The sequence below is a fragment of the Tasmannia lanceolata genome, unplaced genomic scaffold (genome assembly GCF_043159265.1).
Source record: "Tasmannia lanceolata isolate RefF3 unplaced genomic scaffold, GAP_Taslan_0.1 ptg000044l, whole genome shotgun sequence".
Taxonomy (NCBI): Eukaryota; Viridiplantae; Streptophyta; class Magnoliopsida; order Canellales; family Winteraceae; genus Tasmannia; species Tasmannia lanceolata.
Genome location: NW_027518721.1, coordinates 20,212,071 through 20,237,403, shown reverse-complemented (window position 1 = coordinate 20,237,403; position 25,333 = coordinate 20,212,071). Strand labels below are relative to the sequence as shown.

Below are 25,333 nucleotides of genomic sequence, written 5' to 3'. Positions count from 1 at the left end.
AAGTGGTCAAATTTTAGAAAATATTCCATTTTATTACATTAAAACTAAATTGTTAAGATGGTTAAAAAAGTGATGATTGTTTTGGTAGGTGCACTGCTTTTTTAAGTCATACCGCAATTCTTCTTTCATTGGTTATCAAAACTCTTGAGCCCCACCACATAGAGATAGTACATGACGCATGTTGGAGAGGAACCCACATTAGAATAGCCATTTCTAAATCGAACCCAATCTTCACCGTTGAAGATTTCAGTAATTTGAATTATACTCACACTGCCCAATAGTCTAAGTTCAACGACCATATGATGGCTATTGCCTTCTGCATGTTCTTATCTCTCTATACAACGTGTTGACATAGCAATCGTCTTCATGCTTTTATTCTTTCTGTGGAGGAATGCAACTTAATATTGGAGAAAGACAACAGTCGTCAATATGAACAGAGTGGAGGTTTGAATGCCCACCTAGGTTTGAATGCTCACCTACGTTTTGTTTTCTTTCTTCTTTTCTACTGTTCATTGTTCTACTTGTAGGTTTTGTTCTTCTACAATATATGGGATTTGCTAATGACCATAGCAGAAGGCATTTCACGGATGGGTTAGCTGTTGCATGTGAGAGCAGCCACACAGGCTCACTCTTTTTAGAAGATTTTGTCTTATTCATTTAATTCATCTGAGGTGGCTGCTCTCACATGTAACAACCAATCAACGAAATGCCTTCTGCGATGGTTGCTAGCATATCCCATCATATATATTAAGTACATTTTGTGTGTGATTTTTCTTCTTCTCTTTTGGGTTATGGATCTTGGGCTATTGTACACCTAGGTTTTATTATTTGAGAAGTGGATATTTCTAGGGAGATGATATTTTCACTCCCCCTGCATTACGCGTGTGCTCCCCTTACAACGTGATTTGACGAAAAGTGGGCAACTTTAATACTTTTTGGCGTCAAATCACGTGATACGGAAGGCGCATGCGTAATGCAGGGAGGGTGAAAATATCACCGCTTCCTCTTTAGCCTGCTCGAACATGCTCGTGTAAGCAGTACGAAGGAAGTAAAGCCCCTGATATTTGATCCATGGGCAACCTCTTAAAAACTGTGCTGTTGTTGGATCAAATATCAAGGGAAGTGCCTCTTACATGAGCATGCCCGCTCGGGTAGCAAATATTTTATCGTTTTGGCAGATAGACTGCTCTTTTTTAAGGCTTATCGCAATTCTTCTTTCATTGCTTATCAAAACTCTTAGAGCCCAATCTTTGGCTTAAAGTCTTGGGTATGCTCCCCAGAGACGAGAGTTCGAATCCCCTTGGGCTTGCCCGATGAGCGTGGTTTACGGGTGATTGTGCGCATCTGGAGGGAATTGGTCTCACTCTACAAAGTGGGGTGGGACACCCTACGTCATAAAAAAAAAAAAAAAAACTCTTAGAGCCCCACCACCTAAAGATAATTAAGTACATGATGCATGTTTGATGAACCCATATTAGAATAGTCATTTCTAATTTGAACCAAATCTTCACAGTTGAATAATCAGTGATTTGAAATACTAACACGGTCATAGACTGAAACGGCCCAACGTCTACGTTCAACCAACATATGATGGCTTTTGCCTTTTGCATGTTCTAATCTCTATACAACGTGTTGTTGACATAGCTTTCCTCATGTTTTTATTCTTTCTGTGGAGGAATGCGAATTAACATTGGAGAAAAACAACGTTCATCAATTTGAAAAGAGTAGGTTTGGATGCCTACCGACATTTTTCTTTCTTTGTTCTTCGTTCTTTGTCTTTGTATGGAACATCAAAAGAGGAATTATATGCTGTTTGTGGCACTGTTTCCCCCAAGAAAAAAGAATAAGTTATCCCACTACTTCCACCTGTAGGCCCGAAATTAGCGCATTCACTTTCCCGCTAATAGCTGAGATTAGTCTAATTGAAGAAAAAAAAGATTCTTTAATCTCCGGAATGCTAATGGGCTGATTTCAGGCAACAGACTTAGTAGGGATGGAGGTCAAATCTACTCTAAGTAATATTCCCATAAAAAATCATGACACCATGTAGCTCCTAAAAATTAGATTACATCAGTGTTTAAAAACGCAGATACAACTCGGAACACGGCACTCGGTGCGGATGCGGCCAAGAATACGGTTGACGCGGTCATAACTCGGGAGAGTCAAAAGAGTTTATTGACTCTGTAGGGCAAAACACGGAATGTGGATGTGCTGCAACGGGCAGCCAAGGTAAAAAGGAGTCGACTCAGGCGAGTTCCTTGTCGAGTCAAGGGGTTTTTACTGGATTACATTCATGGCAATTCCTTACGATCAAAATTTTCAATTCTAAAAGGGGTTTGTATGTGTAATCAAGACCGTTGATTTTGTAGAACATCATTAGGCAACCAATATACCAACCAATCGTATGATGAACGAGTACAAAAATCAAAAGTTTTATCTTTTCTGGACAAATCCATTAAAACAAGGCTTGTTGGGTCAAGAGTCTAGGATCATCTCATCAACCTTGTGTTCCCCACACAGATGAATGGATCCAATAATGTCTACATAACACATGTGGGCCCAAAAATTGACATGAATGGATCCAATGACATCCACATAACACATGTTGGGCAGCTCTCCTAGGATTCTATCATCTGGGGATCCTTGGGAAAGAGTATCAAGTTGGCCCTAAGAAACAGCTTGATGAACTATCTCCACTCAACCCTTTGAAAGTAAGGTTTGCAGGGGGAGTGGGTAGAGGAATACTAGCTGCAGACCCAGCATCAAGACATTCAAAACCCGGGAGGAATCAGAGGGGAAAAGTGCCATAATCTGTTTCCGCCCCAAGAGGTGGTATTCTGATTTCACCCCAGTTGGAATGGAATTTTATTATAATTGTTTTGAATTAAATAATTTTAATTTTTTTCTCATTCCATTTAAGCGAGATTCGGAATAGGATGCCCAATACCTGATTCCGAATCTAAAAGCAGTCCAAGTGTATGGGTGTCTGATATGTTTCCTCTTGCAAAAACATTAGTCAAAATACTCGTCTCATTAACTTCATTCATTTACTTCATTGAGAGGCCAATGAGAAAGTCACTGTGCGTCTTTTAAAAGAACTATTCTAACATGACCATCTTTGTAAGCAAACATGCAGAACGTACTAATCATGTGCTGCCTGGGTAAAGCCACGATCATATTTTGTAAAGCCAACCAAGGATCAGATTATTAACCTCCATATTATCTTGAGATGGTTCAAAGTGGTTTCAGGCCTACAAATAAAAACGTAGGTAAAAGCTTGGATCACAACAATTTGTAGAGCTTAACAGAAGTTTTGGGTTGCTCAATTACTTCTCTTCCTATTGTCTACTTGGGTCTACCGTTAGGCTTGGGTATCTCGTTTGGCTGCATTATGGAATCCAATTATTGAGAGGATGGAGAAAAAATTGGCTGGATGTAAAATGTCTTTTCTCTCTTTTGGGGGACACTCACTCTTATTAAGGCAGCCTTAGCTAATCTTCCGATCTATTATATGTTACTATTCAAGATTCTGTTGGAGGTCGCAAAGAAACTGGAAAAACTCCAAAGAGATTTCCTTTTAAGGAAGGAAATGAAGAAGGGAAAAAATTGAAACATCGGTGAGTTGGTATCTAGTGTCTTTTGCAAAGGACAAAAGGAGGGAGGTTTGGGAATTGGAAATTTAACTAGAAGGAACAAAGCTCTATTGGGGAAATGGCTTTGGTGCTCTGGCACAGAAAATATGGCTCTTTGGAGAAATGCTATCAAAAGTAAGCATGGGGACTAAAGGGGTGGGTAGACTAGGTAGAGGTAGAGGCTTGGGGGTGTGGAGGTGCATTGTCCCTATTTTTGACACACAAGGAATTTAGATTTAGGGTAGGGATGGGAAGAGTGGGGTTTTTTGGAGTGATAGGTGGTTAGGTAATATCCCGTGAACAATGGGAACCATCAACTTACTGGTACCATATGCTCACAGTCCTGTTATTATAGGCTGGCAAAAACCAACGGTTTAGCTTCGCTTGGGGATTTGAACCATAAATAAGGCTTAATAGATGAAGGGGCTCTTGTCATTAGACCAAATTTGGGCAGTGAGCAATGGAGCAGAATTTAATGGAACTAATCGAATCTCAGCATATAGCTTTTAAAATGATCCTGAATGGCAGTCTTCTCAGCATTGTTTTTCCCTTGGCGTCATAGTTCTTTTCTTTCTTTGTATAAATTATAAATTCAATACCCGGAAAGTATCCCATTCAGTTTTTACATACCACTGGCAATTAATATATATGGACTGAGGGAATTTCTCTAAACTCAAAGAAGCATAAAGGCAAGCCAGGAAACAAAACTCTCTAGGGAGCTCTTCAAACAAGAATAATACAGCAGAGAGACACTGATAAGTTTCCTTTATATAGCCGCAAAATACTCCTTGCTAAGCTTGGGATCCTCCTTCATGGACCTCTCTCCTGGCTTCCACCCAGCTGGGCAGACCTCATCTGGGTTTTCTTGTACATACTGTAGAGCCTGCAGGACACCCAAAATTAATAAGTTTCAATAAAAGAGGAAAGAAAGAAAGAGATTCTCCAGTCTATAATCTCTTTCTTTTTCAATGTTTACCTGAAGTGTCCTCATCGTTTCATCGACGTTCCGGCCAATGGCGAGGTTATTAATGGTGGAGTGCTGAATTACTCCTTCCTTGTCGATAATGAAAAGCCCCCTCAATGCAATCCCCTGTAAAAATAAATACTCGCTACTAAGATAAACTCTAAATGCTTAGAAACAAATCTGAAAAAACAAAATGAAGTCAATGTGCTTTTCGAGGATGCATTTTTGTTCAGCTTTTTATTAATGAGAGGATTACTTGTAAATCAATAGTTGCAACGGAACCTATGTTTTATTCTCTAACATTACCATCATCTGAAACGGTGTTTCTTTGAATCAATTTCCGTAAAACTCTCACAACAAGCAAAATATCAGATAAAGCTAGTGACTTGTTCGCCGACTAGAGGTGCCGTCTCTATGGTCAGGCAGAAAAAGGTAACAAGAAAAGCAAAATGGCATAACATCAAGTGCTGGAAAACTATGATACAATCCCACCAGCATGGCACCCCAACCTGAATATAACTCTTGACCCAAAAAGAACACATTTCATCTATTTCCTAGACTCTAAAGGCCCTATTTGTTTTAGATTTTGACAATTAATTGAAAGTCCAAAACCAAATATTGGACTAAAATTAAACGTGATTTTGAGTACAATATTCAAAATCTAAAACAAACAGGGCCTAAACCATTTACAGTATATGGATTGATTTCTCAAAGAAATAATCTAAAGAATTATACTTATCACGCTTTCTGCATCACAACACTGAAGACACCTAATAATTTCTCTTTAATTTTAGCTACAAAAGAATCAGAACAAAAGGCCAAAATGTTGGTATTTGGTAGTGAAGCATATCCATCTGATACAAGACATGAAAAATATATTTTGGTGAAAGAATTTTAAAAAATGATAAAAGTGGAAAAATTAAGAAGAAAGTACGGTAAATAGAAATAAGAAAAAAGCTAATATCAAAACATAATCAAAGTATAGACAATAAATATGTATAAGTAAGAATAAAATAACATTACGACGATACAAAGTGCAAACTGGTTTTGCATCCCCTGTCCGAAAATCCAAAATGTATTGTATAGAAAGGTATTTTAAATCATGGGAGCCACCTACCATCCACCGCCCTTGCCGGACTGATAGCTCTATTGCTTTATTGACTCCACTCTGAATCCTCGTATAATGCTCTGAATTCTTTTTAATTTTTGTGGGTGTTCAGTTGATTTTTAACCTCAGGTTGAATAGAATCCATCTAGAGAATCATCACTTTTATATGAGGATTCAGGTTTATTTTCTCCATCCAAAAATTCAGTGTGAACTGTAAAGTATAAGGATTTTTCAATCCATAGATCACATATTGTAAGTTGCAACATTCACCATCCAGCACCATTGCTGGCCAGAGAATACCACATCATTCTTCTCTATTGGGTATAGGACCTGATTACAACTTTGTACAGAGAAAATACAATGAAAATATCATTGAGAGTTATAGTTCTTGTGAAAACTCCTGATTCAAGCCCATGGATAATATTCCCCCGCAAAAGAACTAAAGGACAGACCCCAAACAATGAAGGGGTCTAAGACATTGTCTGAAAGCCTCTGTTGCATGGCAGCCGAAACGAGATAGAAACTAAAGCATGCCGCACTCATCATGCAACCATGCCTATGGAACAAAAGATTGCCTCTGATATCTCAGTGGAACTCAGCATAACTGACAATATGCAAAAAATGCCATATAGGGTCTTTTTATTTCACTTGGGTGAGTTACAGTATAATTATAGATCGATGCACATTACATACACAAGACCGTGGAAATCATCTTTGATGTTCTCCAGATCATTCACGAATTCTTCGAATGTACTTGGGTTTGGGGTTGCCAATGGGTCTATATTTTAAGTGAAGTATGCTTCCAAGTTCCAACCTCTCAAGTTCCATTTGCGATCATGATATTTATTAAACACTAGCAACAGAAATCTTCTACACAAACTGCAGCTCTGCACTCTGCCCACTGGGATCTTACTCAAGCTGTCACACCCAGATTCAGAATCAGATCTTTTGTTACTCCTACCTTCAACTAGTGCTACACTACTACCATGACCTATTCATTCCATCAAGACCAGCTTCAAGTGAATCGACTGAAACCAGCTCACAGTCACAGGAATCGTCACGCCCCTCTCACGTAAGTTTTGTAATATCTGTCGTTTTTCATATTCCGAATCTAAATATTTCAGGTATTGATACACAATCAAGGAATGATATTGTTTCTTAGATATGGAAATGGATACATATTCATTCCATCAAGACCAGTTTCAAGTGAATCAACTTTGTAATATTGTTGTTTTTCATATTCCGAATCTAAATATTTCAGGTATTGACACACAATCTTGAATGATATTGTTTTTCATATTCTAAATTATTTAATATTATTTTACATAGCATTTACCAAGATGCTTCTGCTTTAGTTTAGAGAACCACTAGTTCCTGCTCCTCCCACTTTGCTAAACTGCACGTGCTTATAAACATATGTCCAAAAATTATTTCATTAGTCCAAACATGAATTCTTGACTGGCTTCATCTTAAGAAATGTCATCCTCGGCAACAATATAAAGAAGATTGATTGCCTTCTTACCACAATGCATCGTCCTCTTGAATCCTCCTTTTCTATGTTGGCTTTTTTTTATAGGTTTGAAAATATTGAAAGCATATGTATTTAAAATAAAAGATACAAATATATAAATATATATGAGCCTAGAACAACGTAAACTTTCGTACATTAAGTATTACTACTTCAAGGGGCATATGAATTCAAGCATTGCTCTCATCTATAATATATACTAAGCATGTTTCTTTCTGTTGTCATTCGTCTTTTTTCCAAGAACATTTTTTCTAGAAAAAGTTTTACCCTATAAAAAAGATTTGGCATACTAATTTGGGTTTGCCGCTGTGTGCAAAATTGAAAATGCGCAATTAATTCGGTTGCCAATCATAGACAAAATTGATGCTATCAGTACGATTTTGCCGTCACAATTAAAATTGCCCCAAAAAATTCAGATTTTACCTACTAAATTTGAGTTCCCGCTAACATTGACTTTCCCGAACTGATTAGCACTACTTAAATCGGTTTCAAATTGGTTAGATCTGCCATTTCAAATTTAAAATTTCCACTAATAATTTGATACCTAAAATTTCTCCCTCCTTTCTAATCTCTTCCTCAAATAGCATAACAACATGTACGACTCTTTTAATTTCACCCGTAGACAATACTCCCAAATCCCATTTTTTCCATATTATTGTTGTTGTTGTTGTTGTTGTTCTTATTATTATTATTATTTTGAAGATCGAGAGTATAAGGGATATCAACGACGAGGTTTAGGGTTTTCAAGATTAGTTGAGAATCTGTGATGGGTCTTCTTTGATCAGGTTAGAGGGATTTTCTTTAATCGGTGGTTTCCCTTTGATTTTTGGTTGGGAAGAAAATGTCAATAGTCATTCAAGAGTCCCAAGTGTGTGAGTTCTTTTACATGCAATTTGAGAAATGATCATGTGTAGAAGCTTAGTTTTCTTTGAAAATATTAGATTCTTGATTATATAGTAAAAATGACATAAATTACTCAAGTTCTATTTTTTTCACTTATATGTTATAATATACTACTGGTTTTTAAAAATTTACCTAAATACATTTGCCTTAGGATTGTTCCATGAAAAGGACACTGTAGCCCAGTTTTTCATCGGTCTTGGTGGCTCGAATCATTTTTTGCACGTCATGTTTTAATGGGATGGGGCCCACCATTTTAGTTCCATGCGTATTGCGTAGCATACGCCCAAAATACTAGTAATAGCATATCATCTTATCTTGAACCGAGGCAATACATGTGCATGCCCATGCATGGTCACACATGTGCATGCGCGTGAGCACACGGCGACACACGTGCATACCCATGTGCATGCTCACGCATGTGTAGAATCATCAACCATATGTGTGACGCTATATATTTCTAACAAGTATGATGCTTCAGTGAGATTTCTGCAATGAATCACTATTCTAATTAGTGTTGAACGCATAAAACAGACCACTATTCTGGAAACAAAATGTAAAGAAGAACCTTGTACATATAGATGGAACAGAACACCATATTATTGTGGATTCACTTGATCACACCAAAAGCTATTTATTAATTATTGAGATCTAGTAAAGAATCAAAATTATAGTTCTTTTGGACCACAATATGCACTATGCCATAAATAATTGAAATGATTATTGGTATGCAGTGAGCTCTTCTAGTCCATAAAGTCTAGTTCATATAACGTGCATTGAAAAATCCTTTGCTCCAGGAGTAAAATAGCATTTTAAAGAGTAACAGCATACCTGATGTGGAATCAAAACACCAAAGGATTGTGAAATTGATTTGGTCACATCCGAAACCAATGGATAGTTAAGATCACCAAGTCCACCTGACTTCCTATCTGTTTGAACCCATGCAAGATGGGAAAACTACACGGAAGAATGATATCTATTGTCATGATATCGGAAAATTTTTCAAGTTTCCAGCAGAAAGATAAAAAAGAGCCAGGAGAAGATGTAAATTAATGATTCACAGTGAAAATATATGAAAAATGGTATTATCCATCAAATAACAATAAAGCATATAAGCAAACTAATCACTACTATATTCAATAATCAACGACAAAAGAACTTGATATTGCCAAGGAATCACTTCAAACTGAACATGATACTTGGGAAATGTTGTCTTTGTTTGTACCCATACTCATTTAGTAGTTTCTTCACATAGTCTTCTTTGGTGGATTGGGAACCTAACCAAAGTATGTTGATAGTAAGAAGATAACTCGCAATACTTTTTTCATTTCAATGTGTCATGTGTGACACAAGAATTGTTATTTTTTGAACGGCAAATTAAATTAGCTAAAAAGGATCTGCGTTAATACATTGTCATGCGTCATGTGTGACAAGAATTATTTGAAAATGGAGTGTCCTTTTAGGAAGAAAATTTCAGTTATATTAGAAGGTGTGAAGTTAAGATGTAAATTTTCTGGGATGTTCATTGAATTCTTTGCCTGCTTCTTACCTTGGTCTTCCTTTGGGGGTGGGAAGACCGAATAAACACTTTTGGAAATCAATCATCCACAGAGTTGAGAGGAGACTAGATTCCTGGAAACGCAACTTAGTATCTAAAGGAGGTCGGTTGGTTCTCATAAAAGCAGTTCTATCAAATATTCCGATTTACTTTCTTTCCTTGTTCAAATCCCTGTAAGCGTAGTGCTTAAAATTGAACAAATTCAAAGGATGTTTTTGTGGGGAGGCTCTCATTCGTCTGGAGGAATTCCCTTGGTTAAATGGAGTTATGTGTGTCTTTCATTGAAAAATGGAGGTTTGAGAATAAGGAGAATTAAAGGTTTTAACACGGCTCTGTTGGGGAAATGGCTTTGGAGGTTTGGGTCGGAACCCTCTGCCTTATGGGTTAAAGTGATAGGGAGCAAATATGGGGTGAAGAAGGGGAGTTGGTGTTCTGCGGATAATTTTAAGTTCAAAGGCCTAACTGTATGGCAAGATATTTTGAAGGTTGAAGTCTTATTTAGCAAAGGTATTCGCTTTAACGTTTATGTTGGAGATAGAATCCGATTCTGGTCTGACCCGTGGTGCTCGGTAGTCCCTCTTAGGGTATTATTTCCTGATCTGTTTCTGGTGTCTTCTCAGAAGGGGGCTCGGGTGGTGGATTGTTTTGAGAGGGTTAACTCGATAGTAGTTTGGAACCCGAAGTTCAGAAGAAATTTTTTTGATAGAGAATTGAATTCAGTTTTAGAGTTGATGTACTTGATTGAAGGGTGTTATATTAAGAGGAGGGGGGTCGATACCCGTGTGTGGTTTTGGTGCACATCCGGATTTTTCTTTGTTAAATCTTTTTATCATCATTTGGTGTTCAGCGAAATAGAGCCTCTATGTGCTTCAATTTGGAAGATTTCTTGCCCGCCGAGGGTCTCTTTTTTTGCTTGGGCGGTATGTTGTGGACGTATCCAGACAATTGAATTCTTGAGGAAGAGAGGGATGACTTTGGTAAACCATTGCCCATTATGTTTTTCGGATGGCGAATCCATCGATCATCTGTTCATTCATTGTAAGTTTGCTAGAGATCTATGGGGCTTTATTCTATCTCGTTTTGGGGTACTTTGGGTTCTCCCTAACACCATATCAGATTTTATTAAAAGCTGGGAATGGTGTCCCTGGAAAAGAAAGGGTAAGATGTTGTGGAAGATGTGTTTGTTGGCTTCATGGTGGTTCGAAGGAAAGAAATTCCCAAGTATTTGACGGTGTGGCAAAATTGTCTTATTGGATATTTATCAAGATCATTGCAGCGGTCATTTCTCGGGCTAGAAGCCTTCCTCTGTTTCATTTTGTCTCAGCGTATGATCTATGGGAAGGTTGGCAGATTATTTGTAAGGAGGGGGTTAGCAAAGTCAAAATCAAGCAATCCTGAGTCTCTCCTCCAGACGGTATGTTAAAAATGAATTTTGATGGTTCGCCTTTTGGCAATCTTGGTGATGCAGGGATTGGGGGGTTATGCAGAGATTCCAAGGGGGATGTCCTCTGGGCTTTCTTGGGACCCATTGGAGTAACGGATGCTAATGAAGCGGAAGTGAGAGCAGTCCATCGTGGGATTAAGTTTTCGGATAATTCTTTGTTAGATAAGGTGATAGTGGAAGGGGACTCTTCTAATATTGTCCGATGGTTTCTGGGTGCGGCTTTTCGTCCTTGGCGTTTTCTATCTTTCTTCGAGGAAATTGATGATATAGTTCTTGACTCGTCTATAATGTTTAAGCATGTGAGGAGATCTGCTAATTCAGATGCAGACTCCCTAGCAAGGGTTGGTGTTTCTAGGTCTAGCTTGGAGTGGTTTGATTATCTCCTACCTTGATTTTGTATTTTCATTTTTTCTCTTTCTGTAATTTGCTAGAACCATCTTGGTTCGTCTTTTAATATATTCTCATTTTTACCGTCTTAAAAGAAAAAAAGAGGTAAATTTTCTCTTAACTTTTCACCAGAATTTCCAAATCGTGTTTCTGTTTATTTATTAGGGCCGAGGTTTTAAGTTTCGGCCGGAATCTGAAATTTCGAATTTCGGTGAGGACCGAAATCGAGACAAATTTCGGTCGGAGAAATTTTTTATAAATATTAATTTTTTATTCCTTTACAGAATTTCAGCCAAATTTTCGGTAACTTCGGCTGAAATTTCGGGAGAAAAATCTGGCATTTCGATATCTTCTACGGAATTTCGACCGAAATTTTGGGATTTCAGCTGAAATTTCGGTGAAATTATAGCCGAAACCGAAATTTAAAACCCTGATTAGGGCCTGGGTGCTATCTGGCAGCATTGGATATCAGCAACACATGGCACTTTAAATTGCCACTCTCAAGGAGGCCGACATTAGGGCACTTTAGGTTTCCCTTTATATATGACCAATTAAAGTGCCTTACTCTCTTTATAAATTCCATTTTCCATTCATAAAAATAAAATAAAGTGCCTTGCTCCAAATATTTCTATAAATTACATGTGAAATTTAGCATGTTCTAAATTATCATACAAGCACGACAGTGCATGTCACTAGGTGTTCGATGTTTTTAAACCATTATGGATGATTGTCTTGCTTGTGTGATAGTTTCTAAGTGTATTTTTGTGCTTATTCTAGCATTTCTTAAAGTCTCATATTTAAATTCTATCATTTGTATATGTTTCCAACTTTCCATATGTTTTAGTAATTTTAAAGGATTTCCACCGAAATTTCCAACCAATACTGAAACATTTCCGTTTTCGTGGCAGCCGAAACCGAAATTTAAAACCTTGCCACAACTCTAGAATGGCTTCAAGGGTAGCACGGAATGGATTCAATGTATGTTGGATGAATCATTAGAAGACCTGCTCAAGTGAAAACTTTCATATAATATTCGGGACTATGAGTCTCACTGAGGTTTTCTGATGGACCTATGAAATGTTTGACGGTTACTAGAGCATTACCCTGCATTCCATTGACTTGTTATTTTTTTTTAAATGGTACATTCCATTGACTTGTACTTAAATTATTAATGGACATTTGGAAGAATATGGCTATAATTTCACAATAGAGAGGAAATTTGATGTGAACAACCATTATGATCCATTAAAAAAAAAAAAACTTGATGTGGACATAGCATAGGTTTTGAGTAGGAATGTACTTTCTTGAGCCAATCATGAGGGTCACTGTTAATTGTAGACCTCAAGTAGGACTAGGCCCATGATGTACTAGGGACTGTTAGGTTAGAAAAAAGACAAAAAACTGCATGATACACAGGTTAATTTCCAACTATTAGCATCTGAACCTTTCATCACTCTACATACTATTCGATGAAAGGTAATTATGGTGATATCATCAAACCATGTTGTAAAAAGGAGGGATCAACCTACCACGCTGTCAGTAGAAACACCCAATATTTCTGTGTTTATCTTCTCAAAATCTGCATGCCGGTCACTAAAAGCAGTTATCTCTGCAAAAGGAGAAAAAGTTTAAGAATGTGTTTTTTTCAACTCAGATTGGTATTAACACGAGGGATAGGACTCAAGCTTACCAGTGGGACAAACAAACGTAAAATCCAGTGGATAGAAAAAAAGAATCACATATTTCTTCCCAATATAATCAGAGAGCTTAACCTGTGACAAAGAACTCTCGATTAGCATTAAGAGTACACATTAGGCATTAGCCTTATCAACCAGAATGAAATTTCAAATCCAACTTTTTGGGATGTACCAACAGGTTCAGTTTGTTCCATATTCAATTTAGGATTTGATTTGTAAACAACAAATTAAAATCAGACATGTGCGACATTAGTGGCATACTATATAGTACGCCTTATAGAATTTGTAAAGAATCACATATAGTACGACATTAGTGAGATGTGCGACATTAGTGGCATACTATATAGGATTTGATTTGTAGAGAATCACATATTTCTTCCCAAAATCGTAAGTGCATTAGTGGAATACTATATAGTACGCCTTATATAATTATATTTATATGATTTGCATATGAAATGTGGTGTATGTACTATGCATAAATATTAATATGAATTGCAAGGGAAATGTGGTGTATACTGAGTTATCAGACATGTGCGACATTGCATGTCCCTAGGTGTCCGATGTTATTAAGCATTTATGGATGGTTGTCTTTCTTATGTGAAGATTTCTAAGTGTGCACTTATGCTTATTCTAGCATTTACTGAAGTTTCATCTAAAATTCTATCATTTGCATGTTTCCATACCTTTCTGTGATTTTACATGATTTTCACCAAATTTTCCAACTGAAATGAAACATTTCCCTTTCCGTGGCAACCAAAACCAAAATTTGGGTGAGATGCCGGATGTTCGATGCTTTTTTTACTTGGTTTCTTTTCTCTAAATAGTGGCGTTTGCCCTTTGTTTTATTTTATTTTTATTGTTTTGAAAGATGAAGATCAGAATGGCGACAAGGACCAAGATGGCCCTACAACAGTAACATCTGATACAACCCCATTAATCTATAGGGAAAGAACCACATACGGCAAGACTGTCTCGAAATGCTCTGGATTTTAGCAAATCTCCACATGCTCTTAGATTTGTTAGAAACATGTAGATTGGATTTTGCCCACCCTTTTTTTTTTGAATGGCGTTGCACAAACACATTCACCAATTTTGCCCTCTGTTTTTGTTTTCATAAAATTTACATAATCAAAAAATGGTACAAAATTTTATTAGAAGCTTTTGCAATTCCCAATCTTTTACAAGCTTTTGCGCTCTCAATGAGAAGAGTGGTTAATAAAGGGAGGGTTGACATAATTCCTCAAAGAAAATGTCTAGTTTATTAATAATGGCATTTAGCAGCCCTCTTTACCTTTTTCCAAATTGAAAAATGGAAGTTAACATAAGCCTACAAACCACAATTTACGAGTACTTATGACAGAGATAATTTCTACAGAATATATAGGATCTCCAACACTGGAGACCAACAAACCAAATCTTCTCTGGTTTTTACATAAAACAATGTGTCAAACTAATCATAGAGGGAAAGATATATCAATCTTGGAGAGCACCAGGCCGTATAAGTAAACCTTCGGGTACAGACCCAAATTACCTAAATTCACTTATTTTGCCAAGCTACATTTGATCAGCTTATAAATTGCAGAAATGAGAAAACATGTAAGCCATTATTTTCCTTGTGTTTCTAACACTACCATAGTTGATAATGAAACTTTCTGAATAGAATTTCATCATGCATACATCTAGATTCTAGACATAAGCTTGTGTATATGTATGTATGTATTATACAATCCCTTACCCCTATATTAGTACAAAATATCAAATGTTTCAAATTCTGACTGACTTTTGGATGAGTGATTCTACATGTAGTACTAAAGTGTCAAAATTTTATTTTTTCAAGAATGAGAAAAATAAATAAAACAGTGAGAAATAATTGGGCGATTCTAGATGTACCATATGGGTGATGATAAAATATCCACGATACTACTAAGAAGTAATGAACAGTAAAAGTTTTCATCAGGTGATGGTGTACACGATTAATCACTTGAAGTTCGAACATGCACAGTGATATAGTGAGATGGCAAGTGAGAAACCCGTGATTTTGCAAAGACGAGATAAGGTCAATTTTACAAAAGAAAATAAAATGAGAAGGAATATATCATCTTTTTCTATCAAGAGAGAGAGAGAGAGAGAGAGAGAGAGAGAGAGAGAGAGAGAGAGAGAGCGTGTGTGTGTCATATTTTTTACTTCATAGAAATCTCATTTGCATTCTCTTGATTGCAGATGAATGTGCAATATAGTCAGTGTTAAGGGCCACTTAAAAGCTGTTTACCTTGATGAACTCCTGATCAAAAACTGCCTCAGCTTCAAAATCAGGTGCCGGGTTCCCAACCAATGGAAGGCTCTGTGTAACAACAAAGAAAAAAAGAAAGAAAGAAATGAAGACATAAATCAGACACTTGAAGGAAAACCATCGAAACTTTAAAGAACACCATTAACAGAACCATGAATGGTTTGAGATAAATTACAATTTGTGGTGTTGAGAGTGCCTGTTCTCTTTGGATATCTATGTGCAGCCATATTGACCGCAAACCAAGTTCCCTTCATTTAGTCATTTAGCTATGAAAAACATGGAAATCAATCGTTCAATGAACCTTTAGAGTTGTTGTTATCGAGCGAGATCAACACTACCATATGGAAAAACTAGGGAGCCAAAAGTGGAATTCTTAGGAGGTGTTGGAATCATGGCTTGGAAAGTGGAAGATATAATAGCTCTGCAGAAAGAGCAGGGGAACTGAGCTATTTGACGATATAACTGCTAAATAGCTCCTTCAAATAGGTTGGCAGCTTGATTCGGGCATTGGACCCCGCATGGACCACGGAACCCATGGAAGCACCTCCAAATGGTTTGATAACATTGAGTAAACAATAGAGAGAAACCAGGTCACATCAGAATATCTGAGGTCTTCCATGATGATAGAAATAACCCTGCTATGGTTTTATGGAGAATCATCATGTGGTGGAGGGGAAGTTGCTTCAACTTTTATGTCAGCCATGCTTGGGCTCCTGATTTGGATTGAGGTCACTGTCTGAAACTCCCCGCATCAATCATTGACTTATCTAAGCCAACTCTGTTTAACGTTGGCCGAAGTTCTCATCCAAGTCCTTTTTAAAGTGATATTCCGAGTCCTAGTTTTGCCTCCCAAGTCAGTCAAAAACTCCTTTGACTAATCCGAGATATTTAATAATTGACTTCATCAATCTTTGACTCACCCAAGTCGAATCCCTTTTACCCTGGTTGATTTCTCGTCCGAGGCCTACTAACTGAGACTGGCCCCCTTAATGTCAAAAGAAAGAAAATGATTACTATATCAGTATTCAGTACATATCGAGTACGGCCTAAGCCATATTGGGCTTTGGATGTGGACACTGAAAAGCATGAGCAGTTCATCATCCAAATGTGTTTGTATACATCATTACTAGTTGAATTGAGGAAGAAGATATATTTTGTGTGTGATGCTTTTTCATTGTGACCACACAAAATAAAATATTTTTGCAGGAAGAAACAATTTTTCGATGAGACATTTCTCATTCCAAACAGGTACAATATGTTCATTTATACAATATCTCTTCTTTCAAACATTAAGTTTTACACTTATTATGATTTCTTTGTAAGTTTTAATTTTTTTAACAATGGTTAGATGTAGTTACCACTTACCAGAGTAGTTAATATTGAATCATCCTTATGTATCCCCTATCAGAAGGCAACACTGATACACATTAATCTTCTTGGTCATCTATGTACTATGTTTCCATACTCCTTGAAATTGCCAAACCTCTTTGAAGACAGTTGTATTCTCAGATAATTTTGCAAACTCACGTCTGTGATGGATGTGGTTGCTATTTATATTAAGTGGATAATTTTCGAGTATTGGCTTGATCATGGAATAATTTTTCAATTGCAGTCCAAGTTTCACGGGCGGTTAGAGATTGATAAGGTTTAAGGATCTGTTTAAGAACATCAGTCGAGAGAGTATCAGAGTAGCATTAAGCCAAGAAACAACACGATCATCAATGCGTTTCCATTGACTGTAATCAGGGTTTACAACTGGTATACCATAATCGGAGAGAATTGTAGGAGGGGAAAGAGATGTTCCATTAACATGATGACTAATAAGAATACGAAGAAATATAGTTTGTCAGAGGATAAAATTTTTGTGGTCAAGATTAATAGGAACAAGAGATTTAATATTTGTTATATCAAAAACCAGATGTGGTTGTGAAATTGAAGAAGATGAAGAGATATTTTCAGAAGAATGAACAGTATGGTCTGTCGTTGGAATAGGGTCATGAAAAGTAAGCGGAATGTCAGAATCCATAATAGGAAGAAAGAAAATAAAATCGTTGAAGAAGAAGAGAAGCAATCTCGATTTTTTTTTTTTTGAGAGAGAGAAAATGGAAAGAAAATCTGCACCAAGGATCTATCTTGCGTCTGATACCATGAAGACAGTTGTATTTTCAGCTAATTTTGCAAACTCACATCTGTGATGGATGTGGTTGCTATTTATATTAAGTGGATAATTTTACAAGACAGTAATGCCCTTGGATAGGAGCAATATTACAATACGACAACAATCATAAATTTACATATGCTATTACTCTTTTCTCTGCATTGGATGGTTACCCACGTTTTTTCTATAACAGTTTTGAATTCGATCATTGATTTTGGTTTTCTCATTCTATCATTCTTGGCAAAGCAAACCCAGTAATATAGAGGGTGGCAAACAAATGAGGTCAATCTACCTATTGGGGGACAAATGGGGGGAGTGCTTCTATAATTACTATCACAAGTTAATTGTTTTTTCATCTCGACAGGTTAAAGGTTATATGGACAGAAAAAGCAATTACCAGTTTAATAGGCATGCCGAACATAGTGTCACTTACAAGCACAAGTATATGGTTTGGAAGCACTCATATAATGTTACGTGCCTCTATGCTCCCACTTGGGCTGGAATAAATTAGTTTAAATTTATTAGTTGGTAGGATTTGCTTTGTTGTTGTTTGGGATGTGTAGGAGTCTTAAAGATAAGGATTATCTAGATTAGGGATTTTCTACAAATAACTTGTACGTAGCCTTTCTTGAGGAATGAAGAAATTTATCCCCATATTGTGTTTTTGCACAAAGTAGGAACGACCCTTCCCTCGAAGTGGGTCAAGAGGTTGATCTTCCCTCTAAGAAGATCAAATCAGTTGTGAACCGATTCGGGTTTGTAACGTATAACATGTAACAACAATGGCGTTATAAATTGCTAAACATATAAGCTTTTTTTTGGATCTTCAATTCAGGATACATCCAGTGCAGCAATACTAGGAAAAACTAAGTTGAATAAGTGTTCTATGGCAACTAAATAATTGAGTTTCAAGGATAAATAGATGAAACTACCAAAAAAGACCGTTGAGTTGTAAGCCAAGACGCTCAGTTTCAAGCTAAGGTAAAATAAAATCCAAACCAGAAAAGGTTAATCCACCAACGAAAGCAAAAAATGATGGCGGGAAACAACACATTTCACCAAAAAATTACAATTATCAGATCTCTCCACAATACCCACCAAAAATAAACCCTGAGACTTAAACCCACGCAATCCAAAAAAAAAAAAAAAAAAACCTATATTCCTTTCAGAAATGAAACAAAACAGAACAGAACCAAGACCTGGGAATCGAATTCACTTACAGCCTTCACAGAAAAACTACTTCTCAAAGACTTGCACGCCGAGAACGGGCGAGTGGCGCGAGGATGAAAGGATTTCCTGAGGCCATCGAAGGTCTTGGGAATGGTTAGGGTTTGGGAGAAGGGCTTTGGAGGTGCTAGAGAAGCCGTGGGAGTTGCAGATATACAGGAAAGGATGGAGGGAGCTGATGAACAGGCCATGCCCACGTCTCTCTCTCTCTGAGATTGAGATGAGATCAGATGTGATGTGTGGATAAAGAGAGAGATAATTGTGGGTTTTCTTAGTAATCACAGAAGAGGTGCCACAGATTTCAGACAATTAGAGGTGATCCAAGAAACAGTGGTACTCTGTTGGTTGAACGGCATTGTCATGAGCTCGTGGGAATATCATTCCCATTACCACTAAAATGTAGGGGGTGCAACTTGGGTTCGATTTTGGCCCGGTCGGGTTGGCATTTCCTCGGGTCGGGTTGGGTTGGGTTGGGAAAGCCAACCCGATTTAATTTCGGGTTGGGTTAGGGTTGAGTCCTTGGCAACCCGACCCAACTTGAACCCAACCTAAGTCCTCTAATTTTATCTTGGTTTTCTTTGGATTATTGTTATTTTCTGTTTGGCCAAAGGTGAACCTGAACCCAACCCGACTCAACCCAACCTCCACCCCACCCCACGCTACCCTACCCCTACTTAACCTGATCTGATTTTGTGTTAGATGGGTTGGGTTAGGATTGAGAAATTTAAAGGTGGGTTAGGTAAGGGTTGACCATCCTCAACCCGAGGCTGGGGTTCCTTACTAGTCGATCAAGATTCCAAATACCCTTTCAAATACAAAAAGACTAGGGCTGCAACTCGGGTCGGGCGGGTCGGGTTTTGAAGAACCCAACCCTAGCCGAGAAATATCTCGGGTCGGGTAGGGTTTTTTTACGTTGACGCAATTTTTTTAAGGAAAACTCTTGTTTGGCAAGGCAACTCAACTCATAGAAGTAGAAAAACTCAAGCATAGCAAACTCTTTAGTGCATTAACTAAAACTAGTCCAAAGAGAATAAATTGATGCATTACCAAATGAAAATGATTATAATCATATGAGATAAACAACAAACTATTTAGTGCATTAACTATTTAGTTGAAACTTGAAACCCTAGAGCTAAAGGGGGGAAACAAACAGAAGATGGAAAGAGCCCCTGTGATTTCGTGCATACGTGAGTTTTACTTTTAAGTTTTCATTTTTAAAGTAACAAAGTTTTAGGAAAAAAAATACATACTATAACTTAAGTAACTCGGGTTGGGTCCCTTTAAACCCGGCTTGACCCGAGATTCATGCGGGCTTTTTGGATCGTAGACCCGGCTAGACCCGAAACCCGAGAAACATGAACCCAACCCAAGCTATTTTCAGGTCGGGTAAAACCCGACCCAAGTTACAGCCCTAGGTTTTTGTTATGCTTTCACATTTGATGGAGAAGGGATTGAAAGGCATAGTTCTCGCATTTGATTCCTTCAGCGGTGCAGTGGATATGACGTTAGAGTAGGGTTTCTTTTTTCATCTTTTGTTCTATATAAGATTCCATTAATTCTTTAAGTCATAAGAATTTGTAATTGCATGCTAATAAGCAATCATAGATGTCAATTTGATATGCTTCAGTAATCAATATTATATTAGACCAATTTAATTTGCATATATGTAGTTATTTAGTATATGATTATTATAATTTATTTCGTGTTTATTTGTTCAGGGAACTTGATCCAGAATGTGCCGAATATCGGAGTGATCAGCTTTACCAATCCGAAGGTTTGCATGCCCCCCTCTCTCTCTCTCTCTCACACACACACACACATCTACATATACAGGGCAATTCTACCCGAGTACTCATGCTATTTATTGTATGGTTTCTTCATCGTGAACATTTTTTATGAAAATATTGACAAATAGTTAGACATATGCTCAGGACTAACTTGCATTATTGGATATGAAGCCATGTAATTACTGCCCCACAACCCATTCCTCTCAACACATATCCATCCATATCACCCGATTTAGTTTCTTGAATACGGATCACATCTGGTTTTGTCCTTAGGAGTAATTGCTTAACCTGGGTCGTCTTCTCCAGGGACCCCTAATAGTCCATGATAGTATCTTCATGGTACACTTACTTTAGATCCCCCCCAGATGGGGATGATCTCTTCTTGCACGCTCCTTCCTTCTGGATTTGCTGGTTTCACTCCCTTCGTAATTGATTGTCGATTTTAATCTGCCCATCTCCCTAGCCGTTCTTTTGGAGATTTCCGTTCTTGAACCCTCTGATTGAATCAATCTCAACTCTTCTCTTTCTCCTGCGACCTGAATCATCCTCCTTAAGTTCTCAGTTAATCCTGAGAAAGATAAACAAAAATTCCTGCAAGTTTCCATAGTTTTCTGCACCATTGGGTTCATTCTCTCCTCTGCACAACTGTTCCACATCCTTACAAAATTCTCTTCAAAAAGAAGCTTTTCTTTAATTTCAGTCCCTATTGTATTATTGTTTTCCAATGCTTGACGTAGAGGAATTGATCTCTTACAAACCATCGGGCCTTTTCTATATCTATCATACGCAGCTCTCTTTTCTGGTTGATGCCTCCTTCCGTCTCACAGATCAGTTGGCCGTCATGGAAGTTTAATTGAGCTCGATTGCCCTGTTGGATTTTTTGACCTTACACCACCACCCATGACTTAGATATGCTCAATATTTTTCTTCAAATGAGGATTATTCATAAGTAAAATGGCGAAATTCGTATGAGCTCCAATGACAAACACAGTAATGGGACTAGCAGATACTGCATCTATCATGACTTGCTGTGCAGTAGGCTGGAGAAGAGGAGAATATTCTCTGTTCCTATGTGGAAGGAAGCCTCTTCGTATGCCATAATTAGTATATCTATCTAACAGTTCTCCAGGTCCTAAAGGAATAGCCTGTCTGTACCGACAACCTCCTACTGTTGAAATACCCTGTTCAATTAGTGGAAGATATCCACCAACATCTGGGAGTATAGTACCATCTGGTAATACTCCAACTGGAATGTCATCCCTATCTATCATATAAACAATGTCATATATTTGATTCACAGAATACCCAGAATTTGGCCATGCATTTGCATTGTTAGTAATAGCCTTCAAATCAAATTCTGATCTATTCTGCTTCAGAAGATACTAGAGACCGAAGAAATCATCCGTATCCAAAAGAATCCGGCACGGATCCGCCTCAATTTGAAGGCAGATAACCAAAACCAGTAGCAAAACCACTCTCCACATCAACATTGTTAAATTACCGTCCAAAATCACTATAAAACATTATTTTCTCCTCAAGATTCTTATCAATTTCGAATAGATCAATTTCGTATCAATTACGTCCACATGATGTAAAACATCAAGATCTGCCGACTCCTCTACCCCTGAGGAATAGGACTTAAGGCCTAAAGGTGGAGGTAGGTCGATCTCTCTGAGAACACATTGACTCGCCTCATTTTCAAGCAACGCCGGATGCCGGACAATCCCACTGGCAGTGAAGAACAAGACATGGGCGGGAAGCTAGACGCTACTTAGTAGAGAAGGAAAGACTTTCATATGCTAGATGACCTGAGAGCTGAGTGCTGCCCTCACCCTGCTGTGCTCAACAATAATCCCGAACGGAGAGCATCCTGGATGGACCTCAATCAACCATGGACTAAGAGAGGGTCACTTGTCCCACTATCAACTCTCTCTATTAACATATCATCCTTGTGTAGATGACATTTCAGCCCTGTTGGCAGGTGATGAATCTTATCACCGGCTGGATTGTACAGGCAGCTGGTAGAGGCGGAAGATAGAGAGGAAGATTCAAAAATGAAACACACATTCACTATTTTGCTATTGTGCGCCTCCTTCGACCCCAGCATTCTGTTAATCTCCAGGAAGAACTCCCCTCTCCACCAGGCTACACAGCTGGCTAAGCTATCCTCTTCATTTGGTCCTTCTACACCACTCTCCTTCCTCGTATTATTTTTCTTGATATTTATAGCGGTGATCCAGAAGCACACCTCGTCGACGAAGACCGGGAGCCCTACTCTCTCCGGAGTATTATCGGATGCCTGGATTAACACCAAGCCCCGCTCCTATCCATTACCCACATGGCATGAATCATCTGTTGCGAGAACTTTTCCGATTCTCCCCGCATGACACCGTTAGGTCTTGATACTTCCAGTACCATCGCCTCAGATCCTCCAGTAGCGAATCCGGGGCATTCAACCATTCTCTTCAGATTCTCTGAGATTACCCCAGATATTGTGATGATGACTTCTTTCAAACTCAATAGTTACTTTTTGCAAGAGAAAGAGAAGAGTGTAAAGTAGAGGGAAAAGATCGTCCCGTACCGACTCGTAAGAAAGAAAGAGTTGAGCTTATAAAGCTTCACTCTTTCTTCTTATTTGTTTAGGTGCACATGGGGTCTTAGCCGTGGGTCGAACCGCGGGACGGTGCAACGCACCGTCCGCGCACACGCACGCGCGGCGTGGGCAATGGGCTATAGGGCACTTTATTGGCGCTTTTTTAGGCGCACTTTGCACTTCGCACGCCGCATCGTAGCGAGGAGCGATTGGAGCCTTTAATTTTTCCAGATTTGATCTGGACCGTTGGATCTAGACGATTGTGGATCGGTCTAGTGGGTGGGCCGAATAGTTCATAGGCCCATCAAGCCCAAGCCCAGTGTCGAATAGTTCGATTGGGTTGGGCTTTGATTCGAGCACAACGGTCGGCCCAGTGCTCCAACGGTCAGTGGGTGCGATCCATTGGGTTGTGTCCCTTCCCCAACGGTCAAGGATCTAAGGGGTGCGATCTGTACCATAGATGGATCATCTAACGGTTAGATGGGAGGACGGGAATTTAAATATCCCAACAGTCTCTCTAGGATTGATCTGGTTCGTTGAATCGCGTATGGGCGCGATCTAACGGCCAGAATTCAAACCGATCTGGAAAGACTCTATACAGGGGTGCTTTTCACACTGAAAAGTCACCAGTGGCTCTATAAAAGTTGCAGAACCCGGCCATTTCAAGGTAGAATCGAATTTACCCATTTCTGGACAAATTCTTAATACTTCCAGTGCATTATACTCTCTTTCTTGCTCCCACCAAAATTCATTTTACTAAACTATTTTCTTATTGTTTATCTAATTACTGTTATACTGCAGTAACAGAAATTAGACTGATTCTCTCAGGCTTGTAAGATTCTAAGGGCATTTTGGATTTGACTCCGCTTGTGCATAGCGTCGTCAAATTAGTAGGACATTCCTACTGGCTTCATTGTATCTTGGAGGCAGTTCGCGGATCCCCTTTGCACACTTCTAGTGGGGGCGAAATCTGTCTTAAGGAAAGCGATTTCGCGCCTTGAAGCAAACTAGTTACTGCTTTTTTCTTTCCAACAGATACATAATTATTTCTCTAACAGTTTATACACCGCCAGCTTGATCCCTTGGCTTTCTTTGCTTGCTAACCATCCTTTTAAATTCGACATAGATCTAGACCAGCTTTCTCGAAGTTTATACTTTATACCACGTATCTCTCTTCACTTCTGGAATCGATCACAACGAACGACAATAACCTATGGGATTTCTAGAGTGTCATCTACCACTTCTTGTTCCTTTTTCACTGGGGTTAGGGGCTTGTTCGACGTCCAGTATTTCCGTTTCTTTCTCTGGATGATTTTGGAGCTCATGGGGAGGGACATTCTTGCTTCTGCTCAGCTGATTTCTCAAAGATATTACCACACTCGGATCAACCCTTGACCAAACTTTGTGTCATTTCTAACACCAAGATCTTTTACGAAAGTTGTTGAATGTTAACCCTAATGCGTTTTCGGCTCTCCTATTGTTTCTAGATCTCAAAGATATTACCACACTCGGAGGAAGCAATGCTTCTGATGGTTTTTGGGTTAAGGCCCCCCATGACCTTGACACTCCTACAAATTAGTACTCGTGTTCTCTTCCATTCTCAGCACTGGGCCTTAGCATTGAAGTTTGGGAAGAAGTGTTTATGAGGAAAGGTACTCATCTTTCTTTTTTTTGCGCCCCCCGCGGAAGACTAGTCACCACTAAAACTACTGCTTTTAATGCTATAAGATATTCACTTACGATTGTTGGTTTTAGTTTTGTGCTGTGGATTAGTAATATGATGTGGTTAGTTTGTTGGTAGGTTACTTCGCAATGTTGAAGGCATGGTTGATCGGATGTGGAGCTACTGTGAAAAATTAATTAGTCACAAATATGTTTTTTGAATATGATTTCCATCCCCTATGTTGTATTTTCTAGGGTTGTCAATGGACCCAGAAGGTCTTAATGTACAGGAGATTTGGGCACATTAGTTGGGTCTGATCGTGTCCATTTCATCCATATCCTAAGCTTTGATATAAATGAATGGTGGTAATGTACAAAATAGCCATCATATTTTCTTA

At 38.3% G+C, this 25,333-nt stretch overlaps 2 protein-coding genes and 1 long non-coding RNA gene across 4 annotated transcripts; 1 reads left to right on the top strand and 2 right to left on the bottom strand.

The window, feature by feature from the left end:
* Positions 1–4,144: 4,144 nt before the first annotated feature.
* LOC143863917 (2-Cys peroxiredoxin BAS1, chloroplastic-like) lies at positions 4,145–19,251 on the bottom strand. Its single transcript, XM_077374701.1, has 7 exons — positions 18,887–19,251; positions 15,488–15,559; positions 13,212–13,293; positions 13,051–13,130; positions 8,964–9,089; positions 4,609–4,722; positions 4,145–4,515 (listed from the first exon to the last, which is right to left on the bottom strand). Exons 1-7 carry the CDS (start codon positions 19,082–19,084, stop codon positions 4,399–4,401), a joined length of 789 nt encoding a protein of 262 aa, XP_077230816.1. The 5' UTR covers positions 19,085–19,251; the 3' UTR covers positions 4,145–4,398.
* Positions 19,252–20,278: 1,027 nt separating this feature from the next.
* LOC143864002 (uncharacterized) lies at positions 20,279–25,333 on the top strand. 2 transcript variants are annotated; one of them, XR_013241058.1, is made up of 4 exons: positions 20,279–20,403; positions 20,612–20,667; positions 24,761–24,925; positions 25,075–25,333. It is a non-coding gene; the product is annotated as an uncharacterized LOC143864002 (long non-coding RNA). The 2 variants fall into 2 exon arrangements; XR_013241057.1 differs by having other exon boundaries at positions 25,064–25,333.
* NSH5 (Inosine-uridine preferring nucleoside hydrolase family protein) lies at positions 21,520–22,170 on the bottom strand. The gene is given in 1 exon segment (XM_077374820.1): positions 21,520–22,170. A coding segment is annotated over 1 exon segment (651 nt).

What these genes read in the sequence shown, in the direction of transcription:
- LOC143863917 (XM_077374701.1), bottom strand. Translation starts at nt 19,084, where the DNA reads ATGGCCTGTTCATCAGCTCCCTCCATCCTTTCCTGTATATCTGCAACT. An exon ending in TACGTTTGTTTGTCCCACTG is followed by an intron (nt 13,131 to 13,211) that starts GTAAGCTTGAGT and finishes CTCCTTTTGCAG; the next exon opens with AGATAACTGCTTTTAGTGAC. An exon ending in GTGTTTTGATTCCACATCAG is followed by an intron (nt 4,723 to 8,963) that starts GTATGCTGTTAC and finishes TTATTTTTACAG; the next exon opens with GGGATTGCATTGAGGGGGCT.